Source organism: Lagenorhynchus albirostris, chromosome 13 (genome assembly GCF_949774975.1).
Source record: "Lagenorhynchus albirostris chromosome 13, mLagAlb1.1, whole genome shotgun sequence".
NCBI lineage: Eukaryota > Metazoa > Chordata > Mammalia > Artiodactyla > Delphinidae > Lagenorhynchus > Lagenorhynchus albirostris.
This window is the reverse complement of record NC_083107.1, coordinates 11,490,873-11,506,448: the sequence shown is the minus strand read 5'-3', so window position 1 is coordinate 11,506,448 and position 15,576 is coordinate 11,490,873. Positions and strand designations below refer to the sequence as shown.

At 48.7% G+C, this 15,576-nt stretch overlaps 2 protein-coding genes across 2 annotated transcripts in view; one reads left to right on the top strand and one right to left on the bottom strand.

Moving 5' to 3' along the window:
* ZC3H8 (zinc finger CCCH-type containing 8) overlaps positions 1-11,775 on the top strand; it is a 59,383-nt gene extending 47,608 nt beyond the window's left edge. The window contains exon 9 of the mRNA XM_060170074.1: positions 10,989-11,775. The gene's annotated coding sequence lies outside the window, so the exon portion shown is untranslated. The remainder of the gene's footprint in view (positions 1-10,988) is intronic.
* FBLN7 (fibulin 7) overlaps positions 5,610-15,576 on the bottom strand; it is a 45,407-nt gene continuing 35,440 nt past the window's right edge. Inside the window, exons 4-8 of the mRNA XM_060170071.1 lie at positions 11,671-11,796; positions 9,453-9,590; positions 8,306-8,443; positions 7,457-7,595; positions 5,610-6,040 (exon numbers count right to left, since the gene is read on the bottom strand). Coding sequence (XP_060026054.1) covers positions 5,668-6,040; positions 7,457-7,595; positions 8,306-8,443; positions 9,453-9,590; positions 11,671-11,796 — 914 coding nt within the window. The 3' untranslated portion in view covers positions 5,610-5,667. The remainder of the gene's footprint in view (positions 6,041-7,456; positions 7,596-8,305; positions 8,444-9,452; positions 9,591-11,670; positions 11,797-15,576) is intronic.

Here is a 15,576-nt window from a genome sequence, read left to right as displayed (position 1 = left end):
TGGGCAGACTCCAAACCACTGTACAGCCAGCATTGGAGTGAGAAGGACCCCTTAGAGGATGGTGCCCTTTCTCCAGCTTCCCAGGCCCAGTCCCCAGCCAAGTTTGGCACTGCCTGCCAGCTGAAGGCAGGAAGGGAGGAATGAGTGCATAGCTCATCTTAGCCCACAGGACTCTGGCAAGGGGTGAGGAACAAAACAAACTCTCCCTGTGATGGAACTTGGTGGCTTGGGTGGGGAGGACAGATGTGTCTAAGAAACAGAGATCTTTATCTCCAGCACCACGTGTGACCACTCGGCCAACTGTAAAGGAAAGGAAGGCGAGATATTGTCCAAGTGCCACCACATGACGGTTGTGGATCCTGGCTCAGGTCAGCAAGGTATACATACCATGGAGCCTGTTTTTCCTCTAAAAAGTATATCTAAAGAGCTTCCTGGAGGTAAAGAACTAGATGGAGAAAATCTGATTTTTCATCTGGAGGTGGTGGTGAGACTCAGAAAATTCTGTCAGCCCAAACCCAGTTTTCACCAAGTCATACTCTCCTGTGTGCATGTCAGCTGACCTTGCCATGGCTTTGCTGATGCTGGATTTTGTTGGAAATGCTCCTTGTGAGAGTGAGTATACCGGGAGATGGCTTGCATGTCCCACTAGAGTTCCCTAGTAAGAACCATTTCAATGCCAGCTCCTCCATGAACTGGTCCCAGTCCTTCCCTCGACCTCTGAGCTTGGTGAACCTGTAGCACCACGCATGGGGACTTTAACTCTGTTTCTCCCGTTGTCCCTGGTGAGATATGTGAAGATCTTATCTCCCAGCCTGCGTATAAACCCTGTCTTACGCAGGGATCATCTGTTTGCAAAGAACACCCAAAAGGGCTGTCTGATGAAACCCACAGGTCAGAAGCCAGATTTCCGGAGGCACTGGAGCCCTAAGCAGGAAAGCAGGAGTGGCACGGTTAGAACACGGCCCTAAAATCCTTTGAAACCTCTCAGTTCAACTCAACTCCGTGAGGTCCCGGGCCCATGTCCACTTCCCTTGACCCAGTGGCTGCTTGTGACTGTGTCGGCCAACAGTGTGGCGGAGGTGACCCTACGTGACTTCCGAGGCTGGGGCATAAAGGCCATGCAGCTTCTACCTTGTTTTCTGGGACATGCACTCTAAGAGCCCTGAGCCGCCATGTCAGAAGTCTGCCTACTCTGAGGCCACCATGCTCTGAGAAAGCCAACCCACAAGGAGAGTCCAAGGATAGTTTTCCCATTGTCATCCCAGCCCAGGCCAGACATGCAAGTGAGTGAATGACCCCTTCAGGTAAGCCCAGCCCCCAGCCAAGGAGTCTTCCCAGCTGAGGGAGGCACAGACATTGTGGAGTAAATATAAACCACCCCACTGTGCTCTCTCTGAATTCCTGACCCACAGAATTTATGAGCATGATAAAGTAATTGTTTTAAGCTGCTCAGTTTGGGGATATGTTATACAGCAGTAATAATCAGAACACAAAACTAGGCTCCCTCCCTGCAAGTTTCCTTTCTGCCCACGTAGCATCGTCGTCCTCTCTGTGTAGGTGAGCCCAAGGTGGTCATCCTAGGCCTTGCTTTACATCACGACTTCCTTCAGACCCTTGAGATTCTGAGTCCTAATTCCAAACACCAGGAAATGAAATCTGATTGTCGCCACACACGATCACAGTGTTTGCAACACCTAGGCTACGTGGATGATATATCTATGTATACTTATGCATACAGTTAGTATATACTGACCACCCTCTTTTGCTGCCTTTATTTTCATAGCACTCATCTTATCTTTGAAATCACACACTTTTCTTGTGTATATATATTATCTTCTCGCTTGCTATAGTGTAAGGGTACCATGAGGTCAGGGTCTCTGTCCATCTTCTCATCCATTGTATTCTGAACAACTAAAACAGTGCCTGGAACACTGTAGATATCCAGGAATATTTATGCAGCTTATAAACACCTACAGATTTTCATTGTTCAAGGTAAAAGTCGTAGAAGTCCACTTTTCTCTCCCTGCACTGTGAGCTTGGTGAAAGTTGAGTCAGTGGCTGGTGGACCCATTCAAGGCTGACCATGTCTCTCCTTGGGGCACATGCTCAGATGCCCAATAAACCAAGCAGTGACCATGACCATGCAGTTTATTGTGACCATGCAGTGATATTCTGTTTTCGGCTTATTTTCCTTTTAGTTTGCTAGTGTTGTAAGTATGACATTTTAAAAATAAGATGATTTTTTAAAACCTAGCTAACTTTCCATCCCTCAGGAGCCAGTGATCCAGTTGGCTTGTCCCTCTTGTCTTCCTAGTGAATGTTGATTGCTACTCAGAAGTCCAGGAGCGGTGGGTGGGCTAGCTGTGGAACAGCCCTCCATTCAGGCTTCTCCGCCCTTCCAAAGCGGAGTCGGGTGGATGCACAGATGTGAGAACTGGGGACACCACTGGGGCCTTCTTTGGTTTTAGGACACAAACTTTCATACACTGTTCGTGGGGATAGAAAGTAGTATAATCCTTATGGAGGAAAAATTGGCCCTAGAGATAGAGAGGCAAAAATGCAAAAAGGCAAGTGCATATCGTTGCAGTATTTTAATAGCAAAGGACCGGAAACAACCCAAATGTCAATCAAGGGTGACTGGTTGAATAAACAATGGTATGTCCTCATAATGGAGCATTTTATAGGAGAACATTCTATCTGGTTCTATGGGATAATATTCAATATATTGTTAAGGAAAAAAAGCAACATCAAGGAAAGTGTGAAATGAATTAGTATGCTATCATTTATCATGTGTTTATATGTTTTTAAATGGAAGGGTAAAATGGAAAAAACTTGATTATCTATGGTAGAAGGAGGACGTAGGGTGGAGGGGACTGGGTTAGTATATAGACTTCTCTGATTACAGCTCATTTTGTGAATTTGACTTTGGAACCATGTAAACAGTTTACACAATTACTTTTAAAAATTAAAATAAAAAAGCAATCTCTAAAAATTTAAGCAAAACAAAGTGAATAACCATAACCCTGATTCAAGCTTGGGGCATAACCACAGAGAGAGGAACTATTCCAAGTTATTTGATTGTACGTCCCTAATAGCATAAACCCTAAGGACAAAAAGAACTGAGAAAGAAAAATCTTAACTGTTTTCAGTAATTTTTGGATGATAATTTTGTTATCGTTGCATTGTTATTCTGAGGATTTAAAACAATGTATAATTATTTTCGTGATTTTGAGAAGGAGGTCTTCAGAATGAGAGAGAGAAGAGCAGATGTAAGATCAATGAGGTTACATGAAAAACCCTGTACTCCTGAGCTGGGTTGGAAGTATCAGTATAAACTCATGTAGTGTTTCTTCTTAAAACAAAATGAATAGTACTTATTTCCTAGCTCTTTCCACTAAAACCAAGAAACAATGGCCAAACCACTACCAATGAGCCCTCCTTACACTCAGATTTTGATCTCTAATGACCATTCCCCACTGAAAGGAACCAGGGATCCCTGGGTAAAAAAATCGATAACTTCAGGGCTGGAGCATGTACAAGATGAGCTTGAAATGTCTTGTCATACACGATAACTACAAAACTCTTATTAGAGACCACTAGGGTCATGTCAAAAAGAATCAGCCAACTTGAAGCAGTTCACAAGAGCCAAAGAGGACAATTTGAGTGACAGGAAAGATAAGAACTGCAATGGATTGAAACGTACATATCAAATATGTTTAAACCGTGAGTTCATAATGTAATGTAATGTTTCCAGGAAGAAAACAACTCTCCCTGGACAGCTTGGAAAGATGCCAGGGAACCACCTTGGAAACTGACAAAGGGGAAGAAGTAAAAAATTTATCCAGTCTTTACTATACAAACCAAACCTCAGGGCAACCAAATAACTGATGAAAGGAAGTTTCTCCTTATAAGGTATGCCAGCTAATAAACGAAGAAACAGTAGCACTAGAATATTATTTGCAACCCCTAAAGAAGTAGTGGGATCTATGGAATAATCATCAATAGTTGTTAACATCAGAAAAGAGAGGCAACTAGAGATGAAGTCCAGGACAGGTGGGTGGGCTAGCTGTGGAATAGCTCCCCCTGGAAGAACCTATCACCACCAATAAAGTAGTCTTGCGAAAATAAACCTAACTGGAGTCTGATTGAATTTCTTGATATAACTACTGATATATAAGAAATAAATAGGACAGAGGACCATGTTAAAAGACACTACAGACAATGTAAAGCAATTATACTCCAATAAAGATGTTAAAAAAAAAAAAGAAGACACTACAGAGACAGACTCAGGAAAACCCAGACTGTGAGAAATTCTACAGGACAAAGGACCTTCTAACAAGGACAAAGGAGGCTTCTTCCAACAAGCCTCCAGGTTACCTCAATATATTCTAAAGCGTGAGAACCACCGCTACAGATTAGAGATTTAAGAAGTGAATCAACAAATTACAGAGCATGGACCTAATTCAAACAAAAAAAATCACGAGCCACTCAGAAACTTGAACAGTGACTAAATATTTGAAGGCATTAAGGAATTACTGCTGATTTTTTAGGTGTCATTGATATTGAGGTTATGCTTTTTTAAAGTTCTTATGGTTTAGAGATAATGCTGAAATATTTACGGATGAAATGACGTGAGGTCCAGGATCTGCTTCAAAATCTTCGTGGGGTGGGGTGAGAGCAGAGATGAAGCAAGATTGGCCGTGAGGTGATTGTTGAAGCTGGTGATTTGGACGTGGGGTTCCTTCTATTGTCTGTACTTCGCTATGTGTTTGCAGTGCTACCTTATAAAAAGTTTTAGAAGCCCCTTGCCAAATAACATGAAACTGTATTCCTTGGAAAGGGCTGTGTTTTCTTATTCATTTATCCCAGTGGGTCCAGCCTAGACAGGAGGAGGACCAGGTACCCCCTCCTAGGAGGAACTGGGCTAGCTCACGGTCAGGGACAGGCCGGGTGGGCAGGGATGAGCCACAGACTTGACTTCTTCAGTTATAATAGCAGGTTACGTTTTGAGATATGATTTCTCGAAAGGGAATTAATTCAGGCAAAATCTACACGTGAACATTGGTTCCTCGATCTGGATGAATCCGCACTGGGGACCAGGCCCTGCCACGGCCCTCTGATGAGAAGGCTGGCAGGCGTGTCACAGAGGGGAATGCAGACAAGAACGTGCTGGGTCGTGGAAGGGAACCCTGCCCCCCCATCCCATGCCACGTGCACAGGGGCATGATTTGACCCTCAGCATGACCAGAACTACTTCATAACAAGGCTTGACTATAACAATACAGGAGGCTGGACAGTCATCTCAGACACATGCCATAAGCTCTTCCCTCCCTATCTAGTTCAAGCTCACAATGCCACTCAACACAGCATTTTGAAACGCTGCCCATTCCTCTGTAAAAAAAAAAAAAACCAATTTGCAAAAGTGCATAACCTAAGGCGAGGGCCTTAAAGCAGAAGAACGTGTGATGGCAGTAGCTTGGGTTTGGGGCTGCGCTTTGGTGCCACTTCCTGGGACAGAGTGCGGCGCTGCCCTAGGAACATGGGGGACAGGCAGATGGGCGGTGGGCTGGGTGGGGAGAGATGTCTGTCGCAGTCAACGCCCGCAGCTGAGTCTTTGAGGAAGAGAAATGAGCCCAGATTGCTGCGCACCGTGACCCCATGGCACCCTCAGAAGTCATAAGGGGACACAAAGATGGTGACCTTGGACACGTGGTTGGCCTGGAAGGAGCGGTCCAGGTATTCGGACATGTCAACATCCACCTCCAGTGTCTGAGGTCCCTCCAGGGTCTGGACCAGGATCAGCTCCCCCGTCTGGCGGTCCGAGCGCTGCATTACAAAGTGGCCGCGGCTGTTCCCACCCACGATCCCAAATCGCAGGCTGTTGGGTCCAGGCCGGCCGGGGGCTGAGGCCGTGGCCATGCGGAAGAGCGTGATGGGCGTCTTCAGGTTGGAGGGCAGAGAGAGGTAATGGAAGGAGATGGTCTTGGGCATGTGGCGGCAGGGCCTGCTGTCCATGGGGCAGGGGTTCCGTTCACACTGGCTGGAGCAGAGAGGCAAAATGTAGGGAGCCGTCAGCCTTGGGGGAAGTCAGGAGGGGCTGCTCTGACCGGGCTTGTCTGCCCACCCGCCCTCCTGCAGAGGCCACCAGAGTGACCCAGCCACGGGTCCCTCGCCACGGGCGCTCCAGAGCCACAGGCCAGTGAGTGTGGCTGGCGTCAGGCCTGGCCATGACTCACCTGTATATGTACGTCCGGGTGTGCATGCATGTTTATATATGCTATTACTACCGTTTTTACAGAAAAATAAAGCCGGGGAAGACTAAATAACAACGGTGCGGGCATTCAAAGCAGGTGCCCCTTCTACACGTGCTGAGACCCCAGCAGTTAGCTGGCAACATCCTGGAATGTGGTTCTCCACATGTGGTGGGCTTTCTAAACACCCAGTGTCTGTTCTTTTTTTTTTGGGGGGGGGGCGCGCCCCAGGGCTTTTGGGATCTTAGCTCCCTGACCAGGGATCAAACCCGGGTCACGGTAGTGAAAGCGCCAAGTCCTAACCACTGGACCACCAGGGAGTTCCCCCACTGTTCACTCTTAAAGCAGGACACCCTGTCTTCCTCAGGCATGTGGAGCCAAGGGTGGTGTGGAAGTGCTTTGATAGTTTTCTACCTTGTCCAACGCAAGAGACAGATGCAATTTAGCGATTTTGGTGACTCAGATCATCACCATTAAGGAGGTCAGCTAGCCCTTCCAGATGTTAATCGGGGATGTCCCCAAAGGCTCTGACATACAGGTCTCTCTGTCCCTTCACTACGTGACACTCTCAGTGAGTAGCTGCCACTCTTCAGCGCCACCGACTTTCTTGCTGGTTCTCATCTGCTTTAGCCTTAAAAGCAATTCAGGCAGCTAAACGAGCGAGGCCAGTGCATTCTAAAGACAATCTAAGGCTCCTGTGATCTCCTTCTCAGAAGAAAACATGTGTACTTTGTGATAGCTGCAGTTATTCTCCTTAAAAGCCTGTCTCCCACCTTTTGAAAAAAAAAAAAAGTCTGTTAGGTGCTGAGGTTACTAGAAATCGAACTTCCTAGTAGCGGTGGAAAAGCAGAGTAATATATTGCAGAGTGTACACTTACCATGTGAACACAGGAAATGATCCTCTCCTGAACCTGTGTAACATATACCTGCCTCCTGGCCACCTCATCATGGCCCTCTTCCCTCCAGTGGCCTCCCTGTCAGCAGGGGAGTGCTCAGAACATCATTCTTAAGTGCGCAGTGCATTCAATGCAACCTCTAAAGGGAGATGGGAGCTCTGAGAAGCCAGACTCCCAGCTCCATGCCTTTCATCAGACATAACTGTACCTTCTCCCAAGAACGCAGAAGGAAGAATGCAGCCCAGCCCGCAGGAGGCCTGGGTGAGGGATGTACGTGCTCAGCCATGGGTGGCCCCTGGCTATACTCACAACGGAGAGGTCTTCACGTAGCTCACGTTGCCGCTGCCCTCGGGGCACTCGGGGCTGACGCACTGGAAGCCTCCACCCGTATTGATGCACACGGTACCCCGGGGGCACACGTGCTGCGGGCTCACACACTCATCGACATCTGAAATACCGGACACCCAGTGAGGGTGAAGATCCCCCGACACCCCCTCCATCACTGACGGGACTACATGAACGGCCCGACGGGCACTGGAATCAGATGCTCCACACGCAGTGAACTTTCCAAATACCCAATGCTGATTCTCAAAACTGGAAGCCCGGTCGTCCTTAACCATTTGAAATCCAGATCTGGTGGAAGTGCTGGGGAACTCCCCTCCCTGGATCCCATCCTCCCCCCGCCATGACAGGTTACAGAGGTGCTGGAGGGCACGGACGAGTGTTACTGGTCACAACACTTCTCTCAGACCTGCCTCCTCAGCCAGAGGGCCCAGGAGTCTGCCCTCCATGGCTCATATCATGCCCTTTATATGTTCTCTGCTCCCTTCACACGTGAGTTCCCGGGCTGGCGGCTGGTTTTCTTCCCAGCCTCCGCATAATCCTACGTGGGCCTTCGTGAATACTTGTGGGATGGAAGGATGGATGGATGGATGGATGGATGATGGGTGATGGCTGTCTGGATGCTTTCTCCCTCTAGTCCCAGGTGACCCACTCCTCTGAGCCCCGCAGTGGAGCCCCACTAGGACGTCACTGGGGAGCTGCCTGTTCTCTCAGGTTCCATGTCAGCCCATGGAGGAGCCCTCTGCCCTCTCCTCCTCCCCCAGTAGTTCAGAGCCATCGTCTGGGACCACCTGCCTCTGCCACGACCTCACTCACCCTCACAGCTCTTGCCATCGGCCAGGGTCCGGTATCCGCTGGGGCAGGCACAGCGGTAGGAGCCGGGGGTGTTCACGCAGGCGTGCATGCAGAGCCGGGAGCGCCCCTCCTGTCCGTAGAGCTCGCATTCATTCACATCTGGGGACAGAAATGCCCAGTATGACTCCAGGAACCCCCAGGCGGGCGGCCACTAACAGTGACCCAGGATGGCTGCTGTGTCACCATCTCTGGCAGCTGTGGCTAACTGGCTGGGTGGGGTGTGGCCACCAGGCCCTATCCCCGGCAGAGCCTGCAGGAGCGCTCCCCCTTCTCCGAAGCCAAGGACCCCGAGGGCTGAAGGGAGGAGTCAGGGGTCTGATGTGGTCGACCTTAGGCCAGCTCCTCTAAGGCTGATGTCTACCTGGGGAGACCCTGCAGAGGCTGTCAAGTCAGGCCCAGCAGCCCAGGGAGGAAGGCGTGGGGCTGCAGACCCAGACTCCCACCCTGGTTCCCAGCCCCACCTTAACCCTCCTCATCTTTAGGAGTGGTGTAAGAGGGTTTCTGCTGCTCTAAAATGAGGCTGTTAGCACCAAACGGCCAGTTCTTAGGTTTGAACCAATGGTTTGAGTTGTTTTCAGAAGGGACTTCAATAATCGGGAGAGATTTGAAAAAGTGGGCCAGTCAGTAAAGCTAAGCCGAGAAGGGACCAGAGAATGAGCCCAGGCCCCTGCACAGCTCCGGGGGGCGGAGTGCGGGGAGCGAGGGTCTGTCTACGGTCACAGCGACTCTAGCTCCTCCCTGCCACCTGCCCTGCGATCCCAGCCAAGAGGGAGCGGATAAGGGGCCTGAAGCCTCTCCTAGACGAGTGTGCGTGACTGGGGGGAGACCGGGGACCCCTGGCTGCTTTCTCTACAGTCTGGCTTTCTTAGGACCGCCCCTGATGTCTCCGCACTAGCTGTATCCTAGCAACCATCTGCGCCACACTTACCTAAGCCGCAAGGTGGGCGGGCCTTTCTGAGACCACGCCCAGGAAGCCGCTGGCCCGCGCGCACCCGGCCCCTGGGCAGGGGCGGGGAGCGCCCGGGGGGGACTGCAGGTTGGAGCCCCTCTCCCGGCAACCCCAGCGTCCCCCGCTCCGCCTCCCTCCCCCGGCCGAGCCCGCGCCTACCTTGGCAGACGCTGTCCCCGGCGGCGCCGCTCAGGTGGAATCCGGCCTCGCAGCTGCAGTGCTGCGTCCGCTCCACCTGCGCGCATCGCGGCGCGCGGCTGAAGGCAGGGTCCCCCGCTTCGCTGCCCTCGAGGGCGACTGCGGGGAGAAGACACCCTTAGGGCCGGGCCCGGCGCACCTGGGCCTGACCTTGGAGGAGCCCCGAGATCGGGGCGTGGCCCCTTCTCAGAGCTTACTCTGGAGTAGGGAAAGGAAAGGCACGGAATTAACCGAAACCCAGCCGTCGGTCCAGGGCCCACCGGAAGGGGCGAAGGACAGGGGACGCACCCGAATAGAACGACGCACGAAAAGCAGGCCACACAACTGCACCCTGAGGACCACCGTGACGTTAAATCCGCGTTTCACTTACAAAGGCTTAAAACACCAAAATTCTAGCCGTGATCACTGTAGTTTAAAACTATGCAGCTTATCGAAATAATGCCATTTGCAGCCACACGGATGGACCTCGAGATTGTCATACTGAGTGAAGTAAGTCAGACACCGAGAGACAAATATCATATGGTATCGCTTATATGTGGAATCTAAAATAAGGGTGCAAATGAACTTGTTTACAAAACAGAAATAGAGTGACAGATGTAGAAAACAAACTTCTGGTTACCAAGGGGGTACGAGGGAGGGATAAACTGGGAGATTGGGATTAACATATACACACTACTATATATAAAATATATAGTACCTACTGTATAGCACAGGACCTGCTGTATAGCACAGGAAACTCTACTCAATACTCTGTAATGGCCTATATGGGAAAAGAATCTAAAAAAGAGTGGATATATGTATATGTATAACTGATACAGTTTGCTGTACAGCAGAAACTAACACAACATTGTAAATCAACTATACTCCAGTAAAAATTAAAAAAAAAAAAACTATGGAGCTTAAAACACTACTTCTTTTAAAGGGTTCTTTTTTGTATTTTTAAAATACTTTCCTAAAGTGTCTAAGCTTTTTGTTTGTTGTAACTAAGGACATAAATCAATTTTCTTATCAGAAAAAAAGTGTTAGTTTTTGAAAGTTTTCAAAGGATTGAGAGCTCTCATATGGTCAGAAGAGACTGCAAAGGAATCGGTGGTAAATGTAATGTGACGCACAAGAGGACTCTTCCTGTATGATCCCACTTACATGAGGTTCTTAGTGGTCAGAATCATCCAGACAGACAATAGGATGGTTGTTGGGGGAAGGGAGGGGAGGAGTTACTGTTTCACGGGCACAGAGTTTCAGTTTTGCAAGATGAAAAGAGTTCTGGAGGTGAATGGTGGTGATGGTAGCACACAACATTTAAACCTGACCTTGAGCTGGGTCCAATGCAAGGATATCAAGTATTGACAAAGCTTGTGCTCTCTGGACACCAATTCCTACCCCCCGAACCAAGATTCCACTCAGAAATCAAGACGGTCAGACAGGACACTTCAGGCTTTTCTGGCAAAGGAATAAGACATCTTTAGGTTTTGACTTTTTTTACTTCATGGCATGCAGGCTCTTAGTTCCCTGACCAGGGACCGAACCTGCACCCCCTGAAGTGGAAGCATGGAGTCTCAACCGCTGGACCGCCAGGGAAGTCCTGGTTTTGATTTTCTTATATAAGAAATGTTGGCTGCAGCATGGTGTAGAACCGCCACCCATCCGCCACAGATTCCTTATCACTGAATTTTCTTGGCACCTGCAAAATCAGCCACAGTGTGACAGCTAGACCTTCAGGCTGGACAAACAGACTCAAGTGTGGATCATAACCTCATCACCAGTCGAACGTCTAGTTCATCCAGCTCTGAAAATACTTTGGCCTGTGTCAGTAACTACGAATTTTGCAGGATGTGATGAGAGCATCTGCAGGAGAAGCTGTTTTGCTGACGTGCAGAGGAAAGGTCAACCATGTGAAGGTGGCAGCAAGAAAGCTTCTCAGGCCAAGTTCCCAATCTGGAGGGTTTTCAGGGTGGGGTCAGTCCTTCCACTTGCATTTTCTTCCATAAGAAGGATCAAAACTCTGGTTCCACAAAAGAACTAAACGCCATCCCAAATAACCACTTCAGGGAACCAGAGGGATCCTTGGTTGTAAAAGAGAGGACATCCCGCCTGGTCTGCCTTTGGTGACCCATGACCAGGGTCCTACTTCTCTCTCTGCAGCAGACCATCCTCCCCCAGCCCCACAGCCGCTACGTACCGGTCTGGGCGTGATGCTGACAGCGGCTCCCCGTCCTTCCCGGAGGACAAATGCATTTGTACTGGTTGACACCTTCCACACATGTGCCACCATTCTGACAAGGCTGGCTGGAGCATTCGCTGATACCTAGGAAAATAAATAAGTTTCAGATACAGGTATGTGAGTTCTAAAATGAACAAACAGAAAACAAAGATGGGGTCACTCTCTTTCCATGGCAGGATGATTCCAGTTTGTGGCCTGCCCACTCCGCCCATGCCACGGCCCCTCCCAGCGAGAGCAAGAGCTGGGAGGGGGCCGGCGGGGCTGAGATGTAGCCTACCCTCCATTCAGCAGGCCACGGACCCTGGCACACGCTGCGCCCACCTGGAGCTCTACCTGTGGGAGCTGGCCCGTCACCCAGCTGTGTTCCACCCAGAGGCACCATTTTCTAATTTGCAGTGCAGACGCTGTAGCGGGGCAGAGGCAACTACCTGTGGCCTGTGCCCACATTGCCTTTGCGTCGAGCCTTACAGCCCCGCAACTCTGCCCCTATCAACCAGCACCCAGGCAGAACACCTTCTGAACAAGAACTCAATACAGAGGCTTATAAGAGGGAGGGGTGGCCCATCAGAATGTCCAGAGATGGGGAAAATGAACTCTTTCCAAATTCCCACCCGGACACCCTCCTGTGCTCATTATTTCCTGTGCGACCAGGGAGGAGTTAATCTTAACCTTGACGTTTCCTTAATGTCGGAAAAGGGAAATGTTCTTTGCTTATATACACAATGGTCCTGTGGAAAATATATAGAGAGATATATTAAACGTGTTTAAAATTTTAATAGGTTTAGGGACTTCCCTGGCGGTCCAGTGGTCAGGACGCGTCGCTTTCACTGACGGGGGCCCAGGTTCAATCCCTGGTCGGGGAACTAGGATCCTGCAGGCCGAGTGGCGTGGCCAAAAAATATGATAATAAAATAAAAATTTAATAGGTTTAATAGGTTTTAATAGATTTTTCTCTGTGTGGTAGATTACAGGTAATTTTTGCTTACTGACAATTTTTTATACTCTTCTGTCTTTCCACAATAAATTTTCTAATGAGAAAAAATGATTTTTTAAGACCCTCGGCCCACACCTGCTTGTTGTGAGTTCCTTAAGCCCAGTTTTAATGCACAGAGCACAGGCTGTTTCCACCAGAGAGGAAAGGTTTGTCAGTTCACTGACTGGACCACAGTATCTTGGGAAAGAAAACTGGAAGCACCTTCTTGTTGGCATAAGAGCATCCTTTCCTGCTGTGTCTATCAAGAGGGAGGAAAAGGTGCTTTGCTCCTGATGAGAACAACAGCCTTCCTGTGGGTGGGTTGGCAGGGACTTTGGCTTCTCTTCAGCCTCCTCGTAATTGGGATGTTATGTAGACGATTCCATGGATTCTATTCATCGTGAAAGGACCCAGACCATCCAAATGCTGCTTATCCCTGGAGAAGGAGCCATTGCGATTCCGCAGTAACCTCAGCCTGGAGAGGGGAAACTCAGCGATCGCCCCCTCTATGTTCTGTTTTCAGATGACCGGTTTCCAGGAATGTGTCTGGAACGACACAGATGCCCCAGAGCTTGGAATTCCTGTTTCTGTCCATTGTCCAGCACCATCATTGCTCCCCAGCAAAGTATGAAAGTGGGCAGATCACTAGGCTGGGAAGTTACGGACAGAGAGCCAAACACTGTGAACCGGAGAATCTTTCGGTTTGGCCCCGGGCGGAGACCAGCGCCATTGTCTGTCCCCTGCGGGGCTTCCAGTGGAAGGCACTGAATCTAGCTGCACCTGGCGGGTGTGGGTGTGGGTGTGCGTAGGGTGGGATGGAATCATTGGCTTGACAGAGAAATGCAGAGGTGCCCGGCTCCCGTCTGGATCTTGTTCCCCGGGATTTTCATTTCTAGACAGGCTCCATTCGACTCTCTTTATTTCTTATCTTGATACAATGTCAGGCATTCCATGGTCTGATGTCCAGTTCTGGCGCCCCATCTGTGACCTGATTGAGGTACAGTTGTCATCACATTCTTATCTGTCCGAGCTGTGGCATTTAGCTAAATGCATGTCAGAGCTATAAAGAGGGCACTGGCAGACCTAAATAGACATTTCTCCAAGGAAAGCATACAGATGGCCAACAGGCACGTGAAAAGGTGTTCAACATCGCTAATCATTAGAGAAATGCAGATCAAAACTACCATGAGGTCCCACCTCACACCGGTCAGAACGGCCATCATTAAAAAGCCTACAGGGGCTTCCCTGGTGGCGCAGTGGTTGAGAGTCCGCCTGCCGATACGGGGGACACGGGTTCGTGCCCCGGTCCGGGAAGATCCCACATGCCGCGGAGCGGCTGGGCCCGTGAGCCGTGGCCGCTGAGCCTGCGCGTCCGGAGCCTGTGCTCCGCAACGGGAGAGGCCACAACAGTGAGAGGCCCGCGTACAGCAAAACAAACAAACAAAAAGTCTACAAATAACGAATGTTTGAGAGGGTGTGGAGAAAAGCGAACCCTCCTACACTTTTGGTGGGAATGTAAATTGGTGCAGCCATTACGGAAAACAGTATGGAGGTTCCTTATGGTACAGTTAGATGATCAGCAATCCCACTCCTGGACGAAAACTCTAATTTGTAAAGATACATGCACCCCATTGTTCACAGCAGCACTATTTTTTTTTTAATTTATTTTTACTTTTAAAATTTTTGGCTGCGTCGGGTCTTTGTTGCTGTGCGCGGGCTTTCTCTAGTTGTGGTGAGCGTGGGCTACTCTTCGTTGCCGTGCGCAGCCTTCTCATTGTGGTGGCTTCTCTTGTTGCGGAGCACGGGCTCTAGGCGCGCAGGCTTCAGTAGTTGTGGTATGCAGGCTCAGTAGTTGTGGCGCACAGGCTCTACAGCACAGGCTCAGTAGTTGTGGCTCACGGGCTTAGTTGCTCCGCGGCACGTGGGATCTTCCCAGAGCAGGGCTCGAACCCGTGTCCCGTGCATTGGCAGGAGGATTCCCAACCACTGCGCCACCAGGGAAGTCCCCATAACAGCACTATTGACAAAAGCCAAGGCATGGAAACAACCTAAATGTCCATCAACAGATGAACTGATCAAGAACATGTGGTATATAAACAATGGAGTATTACTCAACCATAAAGAATGAAATATTGCCATTTGCAGCAATATGGATGGACCTAGAGATTATCATACTAAGTGAAGTAAGTCAGAGAAAGACAAACATTATAGGATATCATTTATATGTGGAATCTAAAAAAATAATACACATCAACTCATTTACAAAACAGAAACAGACTCATAGACATAGAAAACAAAATTATGGTTACCAAAGGGGAAAGGGACAGAGGAGGGATAAATTAGGAGTTTGGGATTAACAGAGACACACTACTATGTATAAAATAGATAAACAACAAGGCCTTTCTGTATAGCACAGGGGAACTATACTCAGTATCTTGTAATAAGCTATAATGGAAAAGAATCTGAAAAAGTATATGTATATATGTATATATATACATATATATATATATATATCCGAATCACTTTGCTGCACACCTGAAACTAATACAATATTGTAAATCAACCCTACTTCAATTTAAAAAAAAAGAGGGTACTGGCAGAGACTATGGAGAGGCTGGAAAGCCAAAAGCATGGATAATTCCATTTTAATCTGTTTACTGAGCACTTACTGTTTCCCTGGAACCAAGCTAAGTGTTTTACATGCATGAGCTGAGTTTTCCTCTTTGATTTCGGTTTCCTGTTGTTTTATCATCTTGCTTCAGATTTTCCATTTCTCCAATCACCTCATTTCTAAGGTTTTCTGATTTTTACTTATATTGTCCTTTCATAGTTTTTAATCTTTCTAAAGTTTCTTTCCACTTGTTTGGAAATACTAGGTTACAGTTTTCATC